The 22804-nt window shown below is 35.9% G+C and overlaps 2 protein-coding genes and 1 pseudogene across 2 annotated transcripts; 2 read left to right on the forward strand and 1 right to left on the reverse strand.

The window, feature by feature from the left end:
- The first annotated feature begins 10542 nt into the window (after positions 1 to 10542).
- LOC106303026 (ethylene-overproduction protein 1-like) lies at positions 10543 to 11033 on the forward strand. Its single transcript, XM_013739402.1, has 3 exons — positions 10543 to 10834; positions 10906 to 10982; positions 11021 to 11033. The coding sequence occupies exons 1-3, from the start codon at positions 10565 to 10567 to the stop codon at positions 11031 to 11033; spliced, it is 360 nt and encodes a 119-aa protein (XP_013594856.1). The 5' UTR covers positions 10543 to 10564.
- LOC106304704 (ethylene-overproduction protein 1-like) lies at positions 10979 to 11506 on the forward strand. Its single transcript, XM_013741099.1, has 2 exons — positions 10979 to 11185; positions 11254 to 11506. The coding sequence occupies exons 1-2, from the start codon at positions 11035 to 11037 to the stop codon at positions 11472 to 11474; spliced, it is 372 nt and encodes a 123-aa protein (XP_013596553.1). The 5' UTR covers positions 10979 to 11034; the 3' UTR covers positions 11475 to 11506.
- A 1037-nt stretch (positions 11507 to 12543) lies between these two features.
- On the reverse strand, positions 12544 to 14233 carry LOC106303027 (annotated as a pseudogene).
- Positions 14234 to 22804: the final 8571 nt, after the last annotated feature.

Genomic DNA, 22804 nt, shown 5'->3' on the forward strand with positions numbered 1-22804 from the left:
GTAATACAGACATGGATCCAAGAGACACGCTCAAATTGGCAGAAACAGAGTCGACACTTTGGGCTGATGCACATGTATTGACCGAGACCAGGATAGGGTCCCATGCTGAGGTTACGACTCTCCCATCAATTCCGGGGAGATGGTGTTTTATAGATGGTTCTTGGAAGGAGAATGAAGTTTTCTCTGGGCAAGGTTGGCTAAGTACTTTAGAAGGCTTTGATGGGTTGTTAGGAGCAAGGAATGTCCGAGCTTGTCTATCCCCTCTACATGCGGAGATAGAAGCACTACTTTGGGCAATGGAATGTATGAAAAATTTACGCCAGTTTCAGGTTACATTTGCAACGGATTGTTCTCAGTTGGTGAAGATGGTTTCGGAACCAGAAGAATGGCCCGCATTTGCAAGTTATTTGGAAGATATTAAGTCTCTGAAAGAGGTTTTCACACGTTCGGAGATTATCTATGTACCGAGGACGCAAAATTCAAGAGCGGATAGCCTTGCACGCAGTGCCAGGAAACAACCGTCGTTTGTCGTTCACATGGATCAAAATCTACCGGAGTGGTTCACAGAGTCAGTATGAGTCTGTATTTGATGACAAAAAAAATAGAAAAATTGAAATTTTATTATTTGGTTGATTTGATTGTCTAATTTATTTTATAAAATTAATATAAAACAAAAATGATAGAGGATGTATAAATTATTATCAAATCTTTATTATTTAAAATCTAACATGAGACAAGTTTGTTGAAAAAGTAAATCATTTCATTTTTCTTATATTATATAATAAATATATATTATTTACTGATAATAAAAATATAGTTATTCATCTATCACAAATATCTATGCAAATATGTGAATCAAGTACAACAATCAAACAACATAATGATTTCCACAAAGAAAATTTTAAAAATATATTTATGTTATATAGTCTTATTTTATATTTTTTAAATAATGTAATACAATATTATACATTATTTTTTTAGAATTGAGAAATATATATAATATCTTATCCGCGCGTAGCACGGTTAAAAAATCTAGTAATTTTTACAAACCTAATACACCGGATAAAATCTATTCTAATGTGAAATAAATGTTAGATTTTATATGGAGAATTATCACTACATTTTGTATGCCACTGACTGGATAAAATGTTGAAGTTGTTTTTGGACAATGAAAAAAACTTAAACTGAATTGATAACTAAGCTAAATCTATTTGGTGACAAATAAATAACTTAAGATAAGTAAACTCGAGGATTAAGCTAACTTACTGACTAAGTTAAATCAATTTAGTGATAAATAGATAAAATAAATACATTTAGTGAATAACTAAGGTGGGGGTAAAGGATTTAGAAATTTGATAAGATAATTTTGTGACAAATGGCTAAAGCCTAGTAAAATTAGTGACAAATGTCTAATTTACTGTATGACTAACCTTGGTAAATCTCTTTTATATATAGACATCTTATATCTCTATTCTAATTCACTCTTGTACAGAATTACAAGTATCATATGCTTTGATAAGCCTTCACATACTGAATTCCAACAAAATCTCTAATCTTTTTAAAGTAAATTTTGAGAGCATAGCGTAGATGTTAAGTTCGCTAATTCGGTTTTAGGTGAAGCAAAACAGCCTCATGTGATTTTATCTTGAGACTCAAAAGTCGAACAATCATCATTAGACGATTTATTGAATTAAAGAAAGATATCAAATTTCGACTCCGCATATTAGGCTATTTTCTTAATGTTTTTCAAACTTTTTCCGTTATAGTTTTCTACTCATTTGTAATTTTTAATCCGAATTCTCTGCATCCTAACAGAACGATAGTTTTTCCTTCATCACTTCGATTATATGAAAACATAACATAGCTGTAGATCTTCGTAGAGCTCACTTTACACGAAAACATGACCTTAACGAATACAATATTAGTAGCTAGTTGGTCGTAATATGGGCATTACAACCAATTAACTTTGAAAATCGATTGGTCGTTAGAAGCTGGTCGTAATTAATTATTAGAGGCACATTGGTCGTAATATTACGACTAGACATGTTAGTCGTAAATAAGACGTATCTTTACGACTCAAACAGTTGGTCGTAAGTTAATCGTAAATACGCTAGTCGTAAAGGTGACATACATTTACGTCTGACATATTAGTCGTACACTAGTCGTAACCTTACGACCAATTTACCTCTAATGTCGATGTTTATTAGTTGTAAGGTAACGACCACTTTACATCGACTTTAGATGTTCATTGGTCGTAAATTTGACCAACTTTATTTATTTATTTTCAAATTTTATATTTATTTTCAAATTTTATATATTAATTAAAATCAAATATTTAAATTTAGTTTGATTTAATTTTTTAAAATTTGATAAAATTAAAAGAAAATATCTAACATAATAATATCCATAATATAAAACATTCAAAATACAAATTAGTTAAAACCGAAAAAAATTAAGCATTAAGGTATATTTCGTCAAAGAAGTCGGAACTATGCTCATCCGTACGTCGCTCTAAATCCGCATGCTCTTCCGGAGTGGGGTCGGGGATAAAGGTCGGACGTAGAGTCTGCAACCTAGAGGCAAGAACCGGGTTTATGTTTGGGTTTGACTCTATCATCAGATCGAACATATTTGCCATAACCGTAAATTTGTCCCTGTGGTCGGCTATGACTCGGTTGGCAGCTGTCAAATCCCTCCGGAGAGAAGAATCTTCTTCCATTCTTGCAGCGTGTTCAGCTCTCGCCCTCGGGACATTGTTCACAGTCCCGATCCCGACCATACGTCCCCTTTTCTTCGGGACAACCTTCAATTAATAAATAGATATTAATTAGTACATATGTAAAACTAAGTTAAAGAATAAGAAATGTATATAAACATATATTTAAAAGATCGAATATTTTACCTGCTCAAAATTTTTGTCTTGTTCGACGGTGGACAGCTGGACCGGTGCACGTTCCGGATTTTGTTGCGACAACTGAGTCTGGACCTCCTGGATGCGAGCCTCAACAGTGTTGTAGATACTCTCTGCTAGGATGCGAAAAGGTGCCATCAGAATGCTGGTGTGTCGTCTTGTAAAGTCGGGCCAGAGATGGTGGTGCTCCTTCTTGGGCAGCCTGTATTAAAAAAAATATTTAATTAAACTCACGCATTCAATAAATACTTAATTAATATATATTTAATAAAAATTAAGAAAGATCGAAGACTTACAATTTGTAGTGTCTCCCAACGTGTGGAATCTGTCCGGAAGTATGAGGTATTGGCAGGTTGCCATCATCATCACGGGTCAACCGAGCCGTAGAGCAAGTGAGAGACCTTTGAATTGACTTAGGCAAATTCTAATAAGCCTTCAAGCCCTTCCAAACGTCATTGCTGAGGTAGGCTTCTTTTGCGTCATCCCCCATAACCCTCCACTTGTCCTTCCAATCACCAACAATGTTCTTTAGGCGAGCCATCGCCTTTTTGTAGAACGCTGCCTTCACCGTTTCGTTGACAGCAATGGACCAATTCCATTTTTGCTACAAAAAAATCATTAATTAAAAAAATTTAATTAATTAAATTATTATTTTTTTAATCAAAAATAAATAAAATTATATTTAAAACTAACCGCGAAGCACTTGAACCAAGTCCTCCGAACGTGGTCCGGTGTAAGAGACCAGTTCTGATGCGCTTCCCGGAAGTTTGCCCTGATGATATCTCCAACGCTCTGTCCCACACAATTATCCGTCAAAAACCTACAAAATTTGAAAGAATACATATATTTAGAACAATATGTATAATTAGTATATTTGAATGCAATTAAACCTTTAATATATTAAAAATTACCAGTAAGTGTTGGGTGGTCGATCTGGATCGATCATTGGTAAACCTTCTCGTCCCGGCATCTGGAGAAGGTCTTCCACTGTATATCTTGCATATGGTGTATTCGGTGGCATCATCGAATCTGGATGAACAGCTGCAGGAGCCGAAGCAGCTGCAGGAGCCGAAGCAGCTGCAGGAGCCGAAGCAGCTGCAAGAGCCAGAGCAGCTTCGGGAGCAGTAGACTGCTGCTGAGGATGGTGTGGAGGATGAGGCTGATCATACCGAGGCTGCTGTGGATGCTCATCGTACTAGGGATAGAATGGAGCAGGGTCATCAAACTGCGGATAGTAAGTTGCAGGGTTATATGCCTGTGGAGGCACATACGGAGCAGTAGGAACTTGGCTCTCAGGGACATTCTCTTGGCCGGATGATGTGCCGGAGGTAGAAGCTGATGGATTTGGCTGTCCGAGAAAGGTACTCGCGTAAGAGGTTTTAGGCGCAAGGTTCCTAAGTCTATGTCTACCGCCAGCCATAGCAATATCGTCAATCTGAAAAAAAAAAATAGATGGTTATAAACAATTCAAATTTTTGTATAGAAAAATAATCTAAACCTATTCTAATTTCATCATAATCTAACTCCATCCTAATCTACTTCCATCCTAAACTAATTCCAAACCTAATCTAATCACCTAACTAACCACCTAAAACTTAAACAAAAAAAAAACTTACCTAGAGAGAGAAGGGAAGTCGTTGTTAGAGAGAAGGGAATGAGCAACCAAATGGCTTTGCAAGGTCTGAGTATATATAGAGTTTTGGTGTTAGTCGTAAATTGGTTGTAATTTTACGACTAATGAGAGACTAGTGGTCGTAAAGGAGTCTAAATTTATGACCAATGGGAGACCAAATAATATTACGACCAATTAGGGACTAAATAATTGTTTTATTTACGACCAATGAGAGACTAGCGATCGTAAAAGAGACGTAAATTTACGACCAATGTGGGACGAAACCCTTTACAACCAATGTGGGACGACCGTTGTAATATTTGAAAAAAGAGAAGAAAGATATTGGAATCACAGGTAGGAAGAGACAAGGTGAGACCTACGGGAGTTAAATTTGATTGATTTATAGTTTGTACTCATTACTTTGTCAATATGTTGTCTAGAAACGCTGGACAAAGAATTTATATATTGACATTGACGTATGTTTGCTAATTGAAACTTCAGAAGTAATTACTGAATTAGCCATTTTGTGATAAAGTCAGTTTATTGTTCCTTTTTAATACCCTACTGGTTTGATATTTCATCGGTTGTTTTGGTTAAAATCATTTAAATGGTAGGTATGATGAAGTTTATTACTTAGTGTTTAATTATGTAAAATAATTCATTGCATTGAATTCGTTAGGTTAAGCTTTTCTTTACTAATTTAATGGCCATGTTTTCATGAGCCTAGTTTGTAACAATTCCGGCTTCTATATATTTTTCTGAAAGGAGAAGACTTTACAAGAGACTATAATCATTTGAGAAGTATAAAGTGTGTCAAATACCATCTCTATGCCAGATCTTCAATCTCCATTTCACATCTTCCTTATCGAGATAAGTATTATTTGCCTATTATACTTAACATTAATTTCTAGTCAACTAAAGTTTGATGAGACAAATTAAACTTTTCCATGTCAACTAATTTTTATTTAGTCAAGATAGAGCTATAATGATTAATAGCAAAGACAAAAAGGACTAGTATATAAAATAATTACTATAAGAATATCATTTCTGATATAATAAGATGCGTATACTAATAGACATTTTTATACAGTTTGAAATAGTTTTAAAGCATATTAAATGTTAAGAATATGATATATATGAATATTACAGAAGAATACATAAATTACTATAAGAATATAATTTAAAATTTTAATTTATTATATTCTTATAAGTTTCAAAGGTCAAAAGGATTTAAAATTTAACCCATGACCTTAAGTTGTGTACGTTGTGTATTCTAAAGTGAGATTCGATTCTAGATATATGAACTTGGAGTGTCATTATCTCGAGGAGGAGAATTAGAGAATCCCACATCCCTAATAAATAGAATATCTAGATGTATGTTCAGTCTGGAAATAGACTCAAGGAGTCATTTTAAATAAAACCAGAAGATTCAAAATCGAATAATGTTGAGACGATAAGTGAATGTAAATGTTGAATACCTTCAATTAGAAGTATTACCCAAGGCATTATTGTAATGTACTACACACTGATTAGAAAATGGAGATAAATGTAATAGTAAACCAGAAGTTTACCGAAAGTGTAATGTTTGGCAGACCGGTTATGCCATCTCGGTTTAGTAATGATGCGAAAGATAATCATATGGACATTCGTTAAGAACCAGAAAATTCTTAAGGATGATATTCTGTATGCTGCTGCTTACAAAACAATATAAAAATATGGTTTTTCACTAGTCAAATAGATTTAGAATAATGTTTGTGGGCTTGATCACCCACTGGTGGACTGATCATCCACCATGTGTTTATAATTAATGCATCGACAAGAAGGTCGTATGTATCCTTGTCACAAATCCGCAACCTGATGTTTGCGAGATTTATTGGTAATACTGGTGATGTCGCAAGCCTTTGATAATTATTTTATGCATGTTGAGATACATCATGAACATGTTGTAGCTAATGTTCATATGTAAGATGCAACAGCATTGATTTGCATAATGCCAAAAGTAATTAAGAACTCTCCCCATCAAATTGGTTATGGGTCAGGAACCAAAGATCTCATCTAGAAAATTTAGATAAGTTGTAGTTGCTCCACCACACTGCTAAAGATGGGACCTCAAAAGAGGTTATAAATATGTTGGGATATGATCTCCATTGGTTATAAAATTTAATTAAAGACTCAAAGTTAGTCTACCCAATATTAGGGAGAGAAAAATAAACAGTTGTAGAATGAATCAGTTGAATGAATTATCATTGATCCTCGGACTAAAGAGCGTAAATAGTAGTCCAAAATGAATGTATGGAGATAATTCTATTACAAAGATTAGCATATGAGTTGCCAGACTCATTTACTGACCCTAAGAAAGTGATTAAGTCACAAGTACCAGCTGTAAATGCTCCAATTAAAATGGATGTTCCAGAAGGACAATATCAAACTGCTAATGAGTCTAAAGAGCGTTTGAAGCGTGAAAGACCTATCGGTTCCAAATAAAATAATCCTCGGAAAATAAAAGGAGCATGAATGAGAATGGCAGAATCGAGGAATGAAATATTAAGGATCTCAAAAAGAGATAGAAAACATGACAAGAAGGAATTCAGGTACCTGAGAATAAATAAATCTCAAATAGCTATGTCATGTCTGGAACAATATGAACCGATATCAAATCGACGTCGTGAATACTTATGCATGAAATGTAGCAGTTGATGAGAATGAGGATCATGAACCATCTATTGGAAAGTGTACGCAAAGAAAATGATAGGCCAAAATGGAAATAAGCAATAGATGAAGGATTAAATCTCTTGCAAAGAGAAGAAAATTCGGACCAATAGTCCGTACACCTAATAGTGCAAAACTAGTGGCACATAAATGGGTTTCTATGTGAAAGAATGAATGAGATGATAAAAAGTTGTGAGATGCAAAAGAGTAGTTGCACAACAGTTCTCACAAAGACCCAAAATAGTTAAAAGAAACACATCATCATGTGGTGGAAGAATCAACTTCCTAGTTTCTTTAATCTGGCAAGAATTGAAAGCCACTGGAAATGACAATTATATCAATGATCCAAAAGGTATAAACTGCAAGAAGCAGTAACCCCCATAAGGATTTGGACTGCTAGAAGCATTAAATGCTAGTTCTCGAGAACATTACCGCGCGAGTATATTGAGCATATAAAAGAAAGAAAAAGTATTGGTCATGAAATACCATGATATTGAAAATTTACTGATCTTTTTCATGATTGAAAGATGTGATTTCATATGACACGAAGGATAGTCATACTTGTAAATTTCACAAGAAGCAAAAGAATAACTCGTATGTATAATTATGCATAATGTGAATGTTTAGAAAATTGTCTATAAAAGGAAATTTGTGCATGGGTTCCAAATAGACAAAGATATGACATTTTGTATGAAAGAGAGGCTATGGACTACAAGCCTAATGGTCTAAGAGATTATCTGAAAATCGAACGAGTTTATTCAATGAGAATATGTTTATATCCATTCCTAAAAGGATAATATATATGATGAGAATACATCTCCCGAATTTTCCAGGGGGAGAATATGATGATGTGCGTGGTTGTACTCTTTTTCCCTTATTATTGGTTTTGTCTCATTGGGTTTTCTATGTTAAGGTTTTAACGAGACAACAAAGAACATGCAAATGGCAGACACCTAAAGAAGAATGTTATCAATCTTCCAAATTACTTTTTGAGATTTATAGAAGTAGAACAGAATGATCAAGATCAATCATGCTAGAAAAAGAATTAAGACATGAACACATTCCATTTGCGAGAAAGAATCGAAGGTCGACATTTACCAATAAAAGGATACTTTCTTGATGGAATTAAAATATAACATTGGTGTCCAGAGAAATATCTTTGAGTCTAATTTAATCTCCAATTTGAATCAAGTCATTCTCGATGATAGAACTCGAGATATGGCTGTTTTCGTGGGACATATACAAGATGTCTCAGAATACCTAATATCGTATGATATTCAAAATATTGCTCGATATTTCCATCTTACCAGAGCCAGGACGGTGCCTAACGTTAGATATGGATGTTAGCTTCGATTTCCAAGTGGTTTGAAGTCATTTTGTCCTACGGTCACCAAGATATTCAAGTTTCAATGAGGAGTGTCATATCTATCAAGAGGAGTGAACCGGTCCAAGCCTAAGACAAAAGAGTGAATTCATCACACTAGATTGTCTCCTATCAGATATCTCCAGTTATGTTCTCATCAGGGGGAGTAGATGCGCGCTGCACTCTTTTTCTCTTAACCATGGTTTTTTCCACTGGGTTTTCCTGGTAAGATTTTTAACGAGGCAACATCATACGCGCTTTAGGACTTATTTTGTATAATGGACATCCAAGAGGGAGTGTTATGAATATTAATGTGGATGTCCATCATAGACCCATAAGCCCATCTTATAGAAGGTTCTAAACTCTAACTTTGTATTCCTATATAAGATATCGTCGTCTACTGACTAATAATAAGATTAACCGATTTACTCTTTCTCTCTATTCACAACAATTTAGCATTTATATAAGTTATTTTAATTTTTGGGTTTAATTATAAAATTATTTTTGATGAATTATTAAAATTTGATATACAAAACAGAAAAATTAGACAATTTTGTGGAACGGTTTAAAAGATTTAAACTAATTTAAATTGATATAAACCGATTAAATTGATTTAGAACGGTTTAAACCGACTTGAGTCGTATAAATCTGATTTTTTTTTAAGAATTCAAGTTTACCATTTTTAGAACCATGAGGTTTACCATTCAAGGTGGTTTCAGTCAGATAGTTGATGATGTGTTGGTTGTACAGAATGTGATGAGAGTAGAAGATGTGAATAATATTGTATTGACTCTCATGAGAATAATGGTTAGAGTTACATATATATTTATATTAGAGATGTTTCCTAAACTAGATAGATACAAATATATATGAGTATCTTATATAATAAATATACAATATTAACAATAATGTTTATGATCTTCCTTGATCCTTCTATACGCCCCCTCAATATCAAGGTGGTAATGGAGTTGTAGCGGAATCAGCTGCTTGAGATTGGCTCAGTAATCATGCCATTATAGTATTTGGATCAGCAGGAGAAGACGGTGGTGTTGGTTGTGAGGAGGTGAATGGACAGAGATGATGATGATGATGTGCCTTCTTTGGTGGTTGTGTTCTCGTTGACTATGTGTAGCGCAAACACTTACATGAGGGAGGGTTGCTTGTTGGAGATGAAGCACCTTGGCTTGGAAACAGAAAATAGAAGATCGAAGGCTTATAGATTCAGAGGCACGATTGATGAGCTTGAATGATGATAGGAAGCACTTTGGCTTGGTAACAAAACCATTTTTTTTACGTTTATTTTTAATACCTAAAAAATATAGAACAAAGAAACGTTTTTTTTTTTTCAAAAAGAAGAAATAGATTCAGAGGTTTTCGGAGACATGAATAATAAGAAGATCCATGGCTTTAAGAAAAACAAAACAAGAAGCATTAAGCTTTGATTTTGGAAGTGAAGCCACAATGGCTTAAGAATTATAAAGATAAAAATGAAGCATGAATATAAAGAAGCACTAGGCTTGGATTCAGGGTCTATGGTAGACTTGAATAACAAAAAGCTCAATGGCTTAGATTCAGAGGTTCACATGAACATGAATGGTGGAAGCATATAGCTTAACAGAAAATATAATAGAAGCTCAATGGCTTGAAATCAAAAAATAAAGAAACTCTGTAGCTTGAAGAAAATAAAAGAAAAACAGGAAGAGAGCAGATCGTTAGATCATTGTAGTTCTGATACCATGTAGAGAATGATGAGAGTATAAGATTGGAAGAATATTGTATTGACTCTCATGAGAATAATGGTTAGAGTTACATATATATTTATATTAGAGATGTTTCCTAAACTAGATAGATACAAATATATATGAGTATCTTATATAATAAATATACAATATTAACAATAATGTTTATGATATTCCTTGATCCTTCTGTATTGGTTTGATGTTTCAGGTTAAATTGTCAAAAGGCAGCAATGCGTAGCCTTAGACTAGCTCGAAACCATTCAAAGTCAGAGCATGAGAGACTCGTGTATGAAGGATGGATACTGTATGACACAGGCCACCGTGAAGAAGCCCTTGCCAAGGCTGAGGAATCTATTTCCATACAAAGATCCTTCGAAGCATATTTCCTCAAAGCTTACGCTCTTGCAGACTCCGCGCTTGACCCTGAGTCCTCAAAGTACGTGATTCAGCTCCTTGAAGAAGCACTTCGTTGTCCATCAGATGGTCTTCGTAAGGGCCAAGTAAGTGAAGAAACTGTTTCGGTTCATTAAAATTACACTTTATCATTAACAGTTTGTTGTATTTTTTGCAGGCTTTGAACAACTTGGGAAGTGTGTATGTGGACTGTGATAAGCTGGATCTTGCAGCTGATTGCTACACTCACCAAGGGCTAGCTCGCGTGTACCATCTGAAAAACCAAAGGAAAGGGGCCTACGATGAGATGACGAAGCTGATAGAGAAAGCTCGGAACAATCAATCTGCCTTTGAGAAACGCTCAGAGTATTGTGACCGAGAGATGGCACAGAGCGACCTAGGGATGGCCACACTGCTAGATCCTCTGAGAACTTACCCGTACAGATACAGAGCCGCAGGTGCGCTAAGTTTCACAGTCCTCCCTTGTTTCTTATTTCTGTTTTTCTATTGAAACCTGTGTTTACAGTTCTAATGGATGACCATAAAGAAACCGAAGCCATTGAGGAGCTGTCGAGAGCCTTAGCCTTTAAACCTGACCTTCAACTGTTACATCTACGGGCAGCATTCTGTGATTCAATGGGTAAATCCGCAGAGGCTATCAGAGACTGTGAAGCTGCTCTGAGTCTTGATCCCAACCACACAGATACCATCGACCTCTATAACAAAACACGCGAACCACAACCATAGACAAACTAATGTGCAATCTTATTTATCTCCTGAACTACCGCAGGAGCTTCTTCCCTCTGAAACAACAGATACACTATGCTTATAAAGCCGTTTCATACCCATTCTGAACACTCCAATGGAAAACTATAGCTTGGTTCTTTTGTAATCTAGAAGTTTTGATGGAAGGGAACTACTGGGAACAAACCAAAGGAGCAGCGACATAGATTGTAAATATAAACTTTATATTTTTGTGGTTTTTGTGATTGATTCTGGTTTGTTGACCGGATAAGATTAATATATATATAGTGCATAGTGTTTCCTGGACAAAGGGAGAAATGAAAAAAAAAAATTATTGTTATGTCTTGTTCTTCTTAAAGGTGTTTCACTTTGTGATGTTCTTCTTTAAAGGTCTCTTTCACTTTGTGATGCTTCTTATTTGTCTTTCCTCTTATATATTTTCTTTTTTTGCTAAGTACCATTCTTCTTATATTTATTTAATGTGCAAGTGTATGTTTAACTTCAATTTTCTCATGTTTGTTTTGTATTGACCAATGTTTTAAAAATCAGTTTCTAAATACCAGTTTCCTAGTGAACAAAAAAAAAACAGTTTCCTTTGACACCAAAAATACTTTTATGCTTCAATGTCGTTTCATATCCGTACCTGAACATTCCAATGGGAAACTAAAGCTTGGTTCTTTTGTAATCAAGAAGTTTTGATAGGAAATGTGAACTAACCAAAGGAGCGGCAACATAAAATTGTAAATATAAACTTTATACTTTGTTTTTTTTATTCTGATTTGATGACTGCATAAGGTTAATACTTAATATACAGTTAGTGCAGAGTATTTTCTAGACAAAGAGAAAACTAAATAAGATTGTTTTGTCCATTTCTTTTTTTTTGTTATTTATGTTTCATTTGTGATGCTTCTTCTTCTTTTAAGTGCAATTATATCTGTAACTTCAATATTCTCATGTTTGTTTTGTACTGACTCTCATTTAAAACAAGAAACATAAAAGTGATTTGTAGTATTGAAAACAGTTCATATTTCTTTTGTAAATTTGATAGTCGGTCAGAACATATATAAAATAATCAAAAACCGCATCTTCCACCTCGTCCTCCAAAAGAAAAGGACTTTCCAGTCTCATTGGTGTAATCCCGACTTATTAGTGTAAAACACTTAGAATCTGCAACCCCCATTTGTGTTTCAGCTTCGATGCTCTGATACTTATCATTCGTAAGTTTCACATGAAGAAAACTCGAACTCCTTTCATAGTCATAGATCGGAACATGACCATTTCCCATTGGAGGACTAATCCCATCTGGAGATATAAATGTGTTTCCTCCAAAACGCACCCGAGAAGCTCCTTTGTTCAAGTGTGTAAATAGCTCTCCGGGCCAATATCCAATTATTTCGTCGTCTACTGTCAGTGCCCAGTTTCCAAAAAAGCCCTACATAAAATATTGAAGCAAAAAGAAAACCAGTTAAGAAATACTTGGTAGAAACTATATACACTGTGTACTCCCATTCCCAAAACTAATGTCAAATAAGATGCATATAGAAGATTGTCAATAAATGTTTACCTGAACAACTTGTGGTGTGAAAGTTACTGGCTTGTCACCATACACAGAGGATTGTTTAAAAATGCTTCCAATCGAGGGTTTTCGAGTAATAATAATAAATCCAGGACATTCTGTATTATAGCATCCAGTTTTCTTATAGCCATCTCCCTAATAAATGAAAGACAGATTGATACAATATATTATCCGTATTAGTATTATGTAAGAAGAATAAAAAGTATGGTTAGATACAAACATAACTAAGAAAAGTACTAGTTTACTCACGGTCCAATATATAGTGTCAATCGGGTGGCACTGTCTCCATACACTCTTGGATGCACCTACGCAAAATATGTGATGAGGTGTGCCGTATTGGGTCCATTTGCATGTGTATTATGTATAAGGTTTATTATAAAGACGTACCGCCCAGCCAACTTGTATGCTGTTGAGTTCGGCAATAGGTCCATTCTCTAACCAAATTTGACTTTTACTGTATTGGTTATTTTGTAAAGTTAGGTTATGAATACTTATATCAGCTTGTGCTCCTCGATAGATGCTTTCATCCGCAAATGCGTCCATTGCCGCAAACTGTACAAGAATGTATAAAAGTCACGTCTTGCAAGTTTCATAACACACTGAATAGTTTGAATTATTATTTTTTATAAGGAATGAATATATACTCATTTTCAAAAAAAGGGATGAATATATATACTATAAAACAGGAAAAGAAGGATATACATGGTGGCCGAATTGATCGACTGTGTCGAGATGAAGGCTCTCAGTTTCACTCCTTTGTCTTAGGATTGCCACGGTTCCTTTTGGACAACTTTGATCGTTTGTTTTATATTTATTTTTTCTATCAAAACTTTCATTTGAAGTGAATTTTTCCTGAAACATAGCAAAAAAAATAGCAAGATAAATTAAGAGAAAAATATAGGTCAAAATATTTCTAACTTGTCCCATTTATTTCATATTTGATTAAATCAAGGTCACTATCATACCGGAATCTTGTGGTGTTTCAACAGTGGATGTTGAAAAGCGGGTTGTTTGTATATATAAACACAATCATACTCCTGTAAAATTGATGAATACAAAAAAATAAAAAATAAAATTAAAGATCAAATACTAAGAAATGGAAAACAAAGTAGAGGTCGTAAACTCTAACATCAATATTTCCTAGGGTCATATGCGTGAGAACTACATAAGAAAATATAACGAGCATTTGGCGTGTATCCATTGTTAAATTTTACTTCTGTTTCTACATCGATATTGATCGTTATATATAATCAATCAGAGTGAACAACTAATCAATTCATTGATCCCCATATTAATTCGCCTTTTATCTCTTACCAGAAGTGTGATGTACTACAAACTCATATTTAGATTTTCTTACTAGATTTGTTGAAATTTTTTTTAGTCAACTCTTATCCGTTTCTGTAATTATCAATAATGGATAACACTAGTTTAAGGTCCAAATAGTGATCAAAAGAATGAATGGTAATGGACAAATCTTCTTCATTTATTAGATTTGATACTATTTATAAAGAATATTTCTTCTTTACTGTTTCTTTTCATTCCTTTTAGTTTAAGGAAATACAGAATAAAACTATTTCTTATCAAATCCGGGATAAAATAATAAGGAACAAGTTTTCTATTATTATTTTTTTCGTTCTTTTCATTCTTATCCCTATCATACTATCTGCGTATTTTTTTTGTGTGTTTTTGTCTTCAATTTCTTTTGTTTTTGTTTTTATAAGACGTAATAAGTACTTTTACTCAGATAATATAAAAGAGTCGTAAAAATGGGTGGAAACCAAATCTTGTATCAAATCTATGGAAAGTAGAGATAAAACATGAGGATGAGACTTTTTTTTACTATTTATTGTGTTAATTTTGTCACTTTACAAATGAGAATATACATTTTATATGAACATAATTCATTTCATTAATTTAGATGGACCCCGGTTTCTTTCCCCAAGTAAAAGAATTCTAATTTGGTGATCACCAAGCCGTTTAGTTCTTCCTTGAGAAACATTGGCATGTGTTTGTAGTAGCGTATCCTCTGTTCTATGTCTTAGCAGCTTTAATGATGTTTAAATGTCAAAACTTTGTGTGAAAGAACGAGACTAAAGCTTGGTTCTTCTGTAATAAAGAAGGGATCTGGGAACAAACCAAAGGAGCATTGACATAGATTGTAAATGTAAACTTTGTACTTTATGGTTTTGTGATTGATTCTGGTTTGATGACGGGATAATATTAATATATATGTATAGTGCAGTGTTTTCTGGACAAAGGGAAAACTTAAATATTTTCGTGTTTGTTTTGTATTGACACTCTCATTTAAAACATGAAACATAGATGTGATTTAGTAACAATAAAATGATTTGTAGTATTGAAAATAGTTCGTATTTCTTTTGTAAATTTGATAGTCTTGGTCAGTACATATATAAAATCATCAAATACCGCATCTGCCACCTGCTCCTCCATAAGAAAAGGACTTTCCGTTCTCCTTGGTGTAACGCCGGTCCATTAGTCTAAAACACCTAGAATCTGCATTCCTTAATATTGTTTTAGCTTCGATTGTCTGATACCTATGATTCGTAAGCTTCACATGAAGAAAACTCGAACTCCTTTGATAGTCTTTAAGCGGAAAATGACCATTTCCCATTGGAGGACTAATCCCATCTGGAGATATATATGTGTTTCCTCCAAAACGCACCCGAGAAGCTCCATTTTTCAAGTGTGTAAATAGCTCTCCGGGCCAATATCCAATCATTTCGTCATCTACTTTCAGTGCCCAGCCTGGAATAAAGACGTCCTACATAAATATTGAAGCAAAGAAGAAAACAGTTAAGAAATAATTTTTTTTTTTTGAAAACTGGCCTTGTTAAGAAATATTTGATAGAAACTATATAATATAATCTCCATTCCCAAAATTACTGCAAATAACATGCATATAGAATATTGTAAATAAATGTTTACCTGATAAACGTGTGGTGTGAAAATAACTGTTTTATCACCACCATACACGGAGGATAGTTTTAAAATGCTTCCAATCGAGGGTTTTCTAGTTACAATAATAAAACCGGTGTTGTAACTTACAGATTTAGAATCTGTATTATTAATCAATCATAAGGTACCTTTATATATGAGAGTTACAAAGAGATAAAAAGAAAGATATAAATATGGAAAGTGTACAAATACAAGGAAAAGGAAATTAGGGTTTCCTCTTGTCTAAGCCGCCTCTCTCTCTCTCTCTCTCTCTCTCTCTCTCTCTTGCGTGGCCGCCTCTCTTTCTCTCTAGGTGTTGGGCCGGTTATGGACCTGGCCGGTTATGGACATCCACAATATGATTTATAACACTCCCTCTTGGATGCCATAACCATACATGGATTGTAAATACGCTTTGGATGTTGCCTCATTAAAACCTTACCAAGAAAAACCTAATGGAACAAAACCATGGTGAAGGAAAAAGAGTACAACACGTATACTCCCCCTGTTCTGAACATCCCTGAAGATCCTTCAGTCTACGCATCCCAATCTGATGCGTGAGCTTCCTGAATGTAGAAGTTGGGAGTGACTTGGTGAACAGGTCAGCTGAGTTATTGCTGGAACGTACTTGGACCACTTGGACCTCTCCAGCCTTTTGCAACTCGTGAGTAAAGAAGAACTTGGGAAAAGTATGCTTTGTCATGTCCCCTTTGATGTAGCCGTCTTTGAGTTGAGCAATGCACGCAGCATTGTCCTCATACATCACGGTCTGTTTCTTGCACTCGGTCATCCCACAATCTGATCGAACATGTTGGGTCATCGACCTCAACAAGACGACCTCGCGGCTGGCCTCATGAATGGCCAATATTTCCGAGTGATTAGATGAAGTGGCTGCGACCGTCTGTTTCATGGAACGCCTTGATATGCTCGTACCTCCATGTGTAAAGACATAGCCTGTCTGTGATCGAGCATTGTGTGGATCAAATAAATAGCCTACATCAGCAAAGCCAACTAAACTATCTTTGTTATGGTTAGTATAAAACAGACCCAAGTCTTTCGTTCCTTGCAGGTAACGAAGAACATGTTTAATCCTGTTCCAGTGCCTTTGGGTCGGACATGAACTAAACCTAGATAGTAGGTTCACGGCAAAGCATATATCAGGTTGTGTGTGACTTGCCAAATACATTAAGGCTCATATGGCATTGAGATATGGCACTTCGGGACCAAGGACATCTTCATCATCCATCTTGGGACGGAATGGATCAGTGTCAAGGCCAAGGGACCTCACGACCATGGGGCTGGACAAAGGGTGTGAGTCGGCCATGTTAAACCTCTTGAGTACCTTTTCTGTATATGCCATTTGATGCACAAGGATTCCATCATTAATGTACTCAAGTTGTAATCCCAAACAAAACTTTGTTTTTCCAAGATCTTTCATCTCGAATTCTTTCTTTAGATATTCAACTGTTTGGAAAATCTCTCTAGTGGTTCCTAGGATATTTAAATCATCAGCATATACTGCTATGATCACAAAGCCCTGGCCGAATTTCTTTATAAAGATACAAGGGCTGATTGGATCATTCTTGTATCCCTCTTTCACGAAGTACTCACTTAGTCTATTGTACCACATTCGGCCTGATTGTTTCAATCCATAAAGTGACTTATTCAACTTTATACAGTGTTGTTCTCGAGTACTCGATTTGTTTTTCAACTCTATACCCTCTGGTACTTTCATATAAATCTCATTATCCAGTGGCCCATATAGGTATGAAGTTACAACATCCGTTAACCGCAAGTCTAAATTTTCTCTTATAGCCAGACTTATTAGGAATCTAAAAGTTGTAGCATCCACCATAGGGGAATATATTTCCTCATAATTGATTCCTGGTCTCTGTGAGAAGCCTTGTGCAACAAGCCAGACTTTATACCTCACGACTTCACCGTGTTCATTTCTTTTTCTCACAAAGACCCATTTGTTTCCAACTGGTTTTACATCAAATGGTGTTCGGACGATAGGGCTGAAAACACCTCTCTTTCTTTAAAGAGTTTAACTCCACGTTTATAGCTTCTTTCCATTTGATCCAATCTGATCATTGAGTGCACTCATAGATGGACGTGGGTTCATGATCCTCGTTTAAATTCATAAGTTCAAGTGCTACCTTGTATGCAAATATATCATCAATGTCGACATTCTTTCTGTTCCATTGTATCCTAGACAAGACATAGTTTATTGAGATCTCATTATTATCTGGACCTTCAGTACCATGAGGCGTGGCGTCCCAAACCACATTGTTTGGTACATCCAGGCCGGTCACTTTTAGGGCATCAGGGTCGACCACGGCCGTGTCCCGGGGTTTCGGATCAGCCGCGGCCGTGTCTTGGATATCATGTCCCTCGGTTTCTATTTCAGCACTTTTCTGAGGGTTCTTATCTTTGGAACCTATTGGTCTACCACGTTTCATACGTTGTCTATACTCTGTAGCAACTTGATTATGTCCTTCATGAACATCAATTCTTATTGGTGCATTAGCAGCTGATATATATGACTTAGTAACTCTTTTAGGGTCAGCAAAGGAATCTGACAATTAATTAGCTAGCTTTTGTAAATGTATGATCTCTTGAACTTCTAGATCACATTCTTGAGTTCGAGGATCTTGCCAAGATATGGATGTTTGATGCCAAGTAACTTCTTTTACCAGTTTACTGCTATCTCCCCCTAATGTTGGATGTTCGGATTCATCAAACTGACAATCCACATACATGGCCTTAAATAAATCACCCGTAGTTGTCTCAAGATACTTTAAAATCGTGGGAGAATCAAATCCAATATATATATCCCCATCCTCCTTTGAGGTCACATCTTTGTTCTCTGTGGTGGAGCAATTGGAACATAAACGGCACAGCTGAATGTCTTAAGATGGGATATGTCTGGCTCATGACCCGTAAGCAATTGTGATGGGGAATACTTATGTTCACTAGATGGCCTGATGCGTATGAGCTCGGCTGCGTGTAGGACGGCATGTCCCCAGGAAGAAACCAGCAGCTTTGATTTCATAAGCAACGGTCTAGCAATGAGTTGTATGCATTTTATAAATGATTCGGCTAAGCCGTTCTGTGTATGTACATGTGCCACGGAGTGTTCCATAGTTACCCCCATGGACATACAGTAATCATTAAACGCTTGGGAAGTGAACTCACCAGCATTATCAAGACATATAGTCTTCAAAGGAAAATCTGGAAAATGAGCTCGTAATCGAATTATCTGAGCAAGCAATCTAGCAAATGCCAGGTTGCAGGTCGACAGAAGACATACATGTGACCATCTAGTAGACGCATCAATGATGACCATGAAATATCGAAATGTCCCACAAGGTGGGTGTATTGGTCCACAGATGTCTCCTTGAATTCTTTCCAGAAAGTTTATCGTTTCCTTAGTGACTTTAACTGGTGATGGCGTAGAAATGAGTTTCCCTTGGGAACAAGCAACACATGTTAGGTGCTTAGGGATAATTCGTTTCTCTTTAAGGGAATGGCCGTTTGTGTTCATGATCAGTTTACGCACCATGGTCGAACCAGGATGGCCAAGCCGGTCGTGCCATAAAGTGAAGTTGTCGATTGCCTCTTTGTTAAAAATGGCATTGGCCTCGATCATACTGAATTTAGTATGGTAAAGAACAGTAGATAGTGTGGGTATGGATTCTAAGACTTTCTTATGACCTTGGGCGTTTTTAATGATCTGAAGGAACTCTTTGTTTCCTTCGCCTTTGGTTTCAATATGAAAACCATTCATTTGAATGTCTTTAAAGCTTAATAGACTTCTCTTAGAGTTGGGTGAATACAAGGCATCTGATATCTAAAGATGTGTACCCATAGGCAACAGGATATTAGCCTGGCCGTGACCCTCTATGAGACTAGCAATACCCGCAATGGTTGAGATGTTGGCATTTTTAAGGGTTAGGTTTATGAAGTATCTCTTGTCTTTTAAGATCGTGTGGCTCGACCCACTGTCCACAATGAGTACATCCTTGTTATCGATCATTTCTAAAAACAAGATTCAAAGGATGTTAGTTAGAGACTTCATTTATAAAATCATTCATTTATTATTAAGTTTTAATAAGTTCAAAGAAATGACAACATAGAAATGAAAAACACCAAAGAAAAGAACACATAATTTAGATTACAAATGTCGAAATCATTCTTCAGTCTTTTAGACAATTTGAAGTTTCATAATCCATAAGATCGTCTTTATCATGATTGAAATCATTTTCATCATCTTGATAAGTCATATGGGCTTCATGATTCTTCTCTTTCAAACTTTAGTCTTAGCCCAATGATTTTCCATTCCACATCTATGGCACACTGATTTGCTTGAGTTGGTCGAGTGTTGAGGTTTGAATGAAGATCCACGGCCGCGACCATGACCTCTTCCAAATGAGCCACGGTCTCAACCATGGTCTTTACCATGTTGATTCCCTCACCCGCGGCCAAAGGAGCTTCGGCCACATCCACGTCCGTTCCACTTTTCTCGACCACGGCCATAATGGCCATTTCCTTGGACGTGATGGGATTCTTTATTGTCCTCTGTGATGTGTGCTCCAGGTGGTGGGGCTGAGCCAGGAGGTCTCATCTCACTGTTTCTCATTAATAATTCATTGTTCTGCTCAGCGAGCAAGAGACAAGAAATAAGATTAGCATAAGTCGTGAAACCTTTCTCACGGTACTGTTGTTGTAACAACACATTGCTTGTGTGGAAAGTGGAAAAGGTTTTCTCAAGCATATCCTGATCCGTAATACTTTCACCACACAGTTTCAATTTAGAAACAATCTTAAACAGTGCCGAGTTATACTCGTCCATTGACTTATAGTCCTGGATTTCGAGATTCCTCTAATCAAACCGAGCCTTTGGTAAGATCACCGTTCTCTGGTGATCATATCTCGATTTTAATTATGTCCTAAGATCTAATGGATTCTCAATGGTCAGATACTGATCTTTGAGACTCTCAGCTAGATGATGACGAATGATCAAGATGGCTCTGTATCGATCTTTTTCACTGGCATTATTGTCCTCAGTGATACACTCACCGAGTCCCTTGTATTTCAGGATGATCTTAGCATCAAGCGCCCATTGAAGGTAATTATCTCCAGAGAGATTTAGGGCACCAAAATCCAAGTTGTTGATTTTCAACATCTGAAATCATAGATTATATAATTTAGATCTTTTAGCAATTTTAATGTTCAAATAACTAGGTTTTAAATTCAATCGATCAATAAGCCTTACGGCCAATAATCAAGCCTCTCGGCCAATCTGGAACTTTACGGCCAAACAAGAAACAAGCCGCACGGCTACTGGATTCAATCAGTTCGTTTTAATGCATTAAGTTCATTGTGTAATTGCAATCCTAGCATAGATGATTTCTATCAGTTCATGATGCAATCAGAAACCTCTCGGCCAAGTCAAAAAACAATCACACGGCTTATTTGATTTCAATTCATTACCATCCTAGCATAAGGTTCTAAGTGTAATTGCAATCAATCAATGTGATCAAGTTAGGTATGAATGCAACAAGGCCGCACGGCCACGAGGTATGATCAAGTCTAGAACAATTAACCTAGCATGTAGTTTCAGAATTGATATCAAATCAATCAAGACTAGGTTATAAGGAAACACTTATCAAACAGACGGTTTCAATTAGGGTTTCAGTTTAAACAAGCAAAACAATTTCAATTCATTCAGATTCGAGTTTAAACAATCTTAGCAACAGTTCTATGTGATCAAGACAATCAATTTGATTTCAAGTTTCAATCATTAGGGTTTTCAATTTCAATTTTAACAATCAATCTACATTCGATTAAAACATTCAATTCTCAAAACCAATCAAACCGATTTTAAAATTAGGGTTTTGGGATTTTTGATTTTTTGATCTTAGATCAAAGGAGTTTGATTTGAGATTCAAAACCATTAGAGATTTTGATTTTAATTGATCAATAGATCAATCTCGATTTAGGGTTTGGGGTATCGAACTTATAGAGCTTCGATTTACTCATTAGGGGTTGATTTATTATCATATGGCTTTTATCATAAAGATTAGGTTTTAGGGTTTCATTATTTATCAAATAATCCATATTCGATTATAGATTCTTAGATTTCGAATTACCTTTTAGCTTAGTAGATTGTTGAAACCGGACCACCGAGAAGGATGAACCGCGAGCTGGACACGAACGGGACGCGAGCTGGCTGCTATCGGATCGAGCTGCTTCCTATCGGGTTGCGAATGGATTAAGGCTGATGTCGCAAACGAGCTGGAACGGGATCGCGTATATCGGGTCGCGAATGTCTGATCGGGAACGCCTTGATCGTCTGTCGCGAACAAGCTGGAGCAGGTCGGGAACGCGAGCTGGATGAGCTGAGATCGGGTTGACCAGGTCGCGAACAGGTTAGGGATCGGGATGGTTTGTATCACGATCGGGATTAGGTTTCTCGCTGGGAAGATTAAGGTTCAAGCCGATTAGGGTTTTAGGGTTTGTCGATTTGGGTATTAGTTTAGGGATTTAGAGTTTCGTGCTGATAACGTGTCGTAAACTTAAGGATTTAGAATCTGTAAGTTCTTGTTATTATTAATCAATCATAAGGTGCCCTTATATATGGGAGTTACAAAGAGATAAAAAGAAAGACATAAATATGGAAAGTGTACAAATACAAAGAAAAAGAAACTAGGGTTTCCCCTTCTCTAAGCCGCCTCTCTCTTTCTCTCTAGGTGTTGGGCCTGTTATGGACCAGGTCGGTTATAGACATCCACAATAT

This window comes from Brassica oleracea, chromosome C7, assembly GCF_000695525.1.
Source record: "Brassica oleracea var. oleracea cultivar TO1000 chromosome C7, BOL, whole genome shotgun sequence".
Taxonomy (NCBI): domain Eukaryota; kingdom Viridiplantae; phylum Streptophyta; class Magnoliopsida; order Brassicales; family Brassicaceae; genus Brassica; species Brassica oleracea.

Coding starts and splice junctions, on each gene's coding strand:
- LOC106303026 (XM_013739402.1), top strand. CDS start 10,565: ATGCGTAGCCTTAGACTAGCTCGAAACCATTCAAAGTCAGAGCATGAG. Junction 10,835..10,905: donor ATGGTCTTCGTAAGGGCCAA/GTAAGTGAAGAA, acceptor TATTTTTTGCAG/GCTTTGAACAACTTGGGAAG.
- LOC106304704 (XM_013741099.1), top strand. CDS start 11,035: ATGACGAAGCTGATAGAGAAAGCTCGGAACAATCAATCTGCCTTTGAG. Junction 11,186..11,253: donor GTACAGATACAGAGCCGCAG/GTGCGCTAAGTT, acceptor CTGTGTTTACAG/TTCTAATGGATGACCATAAA.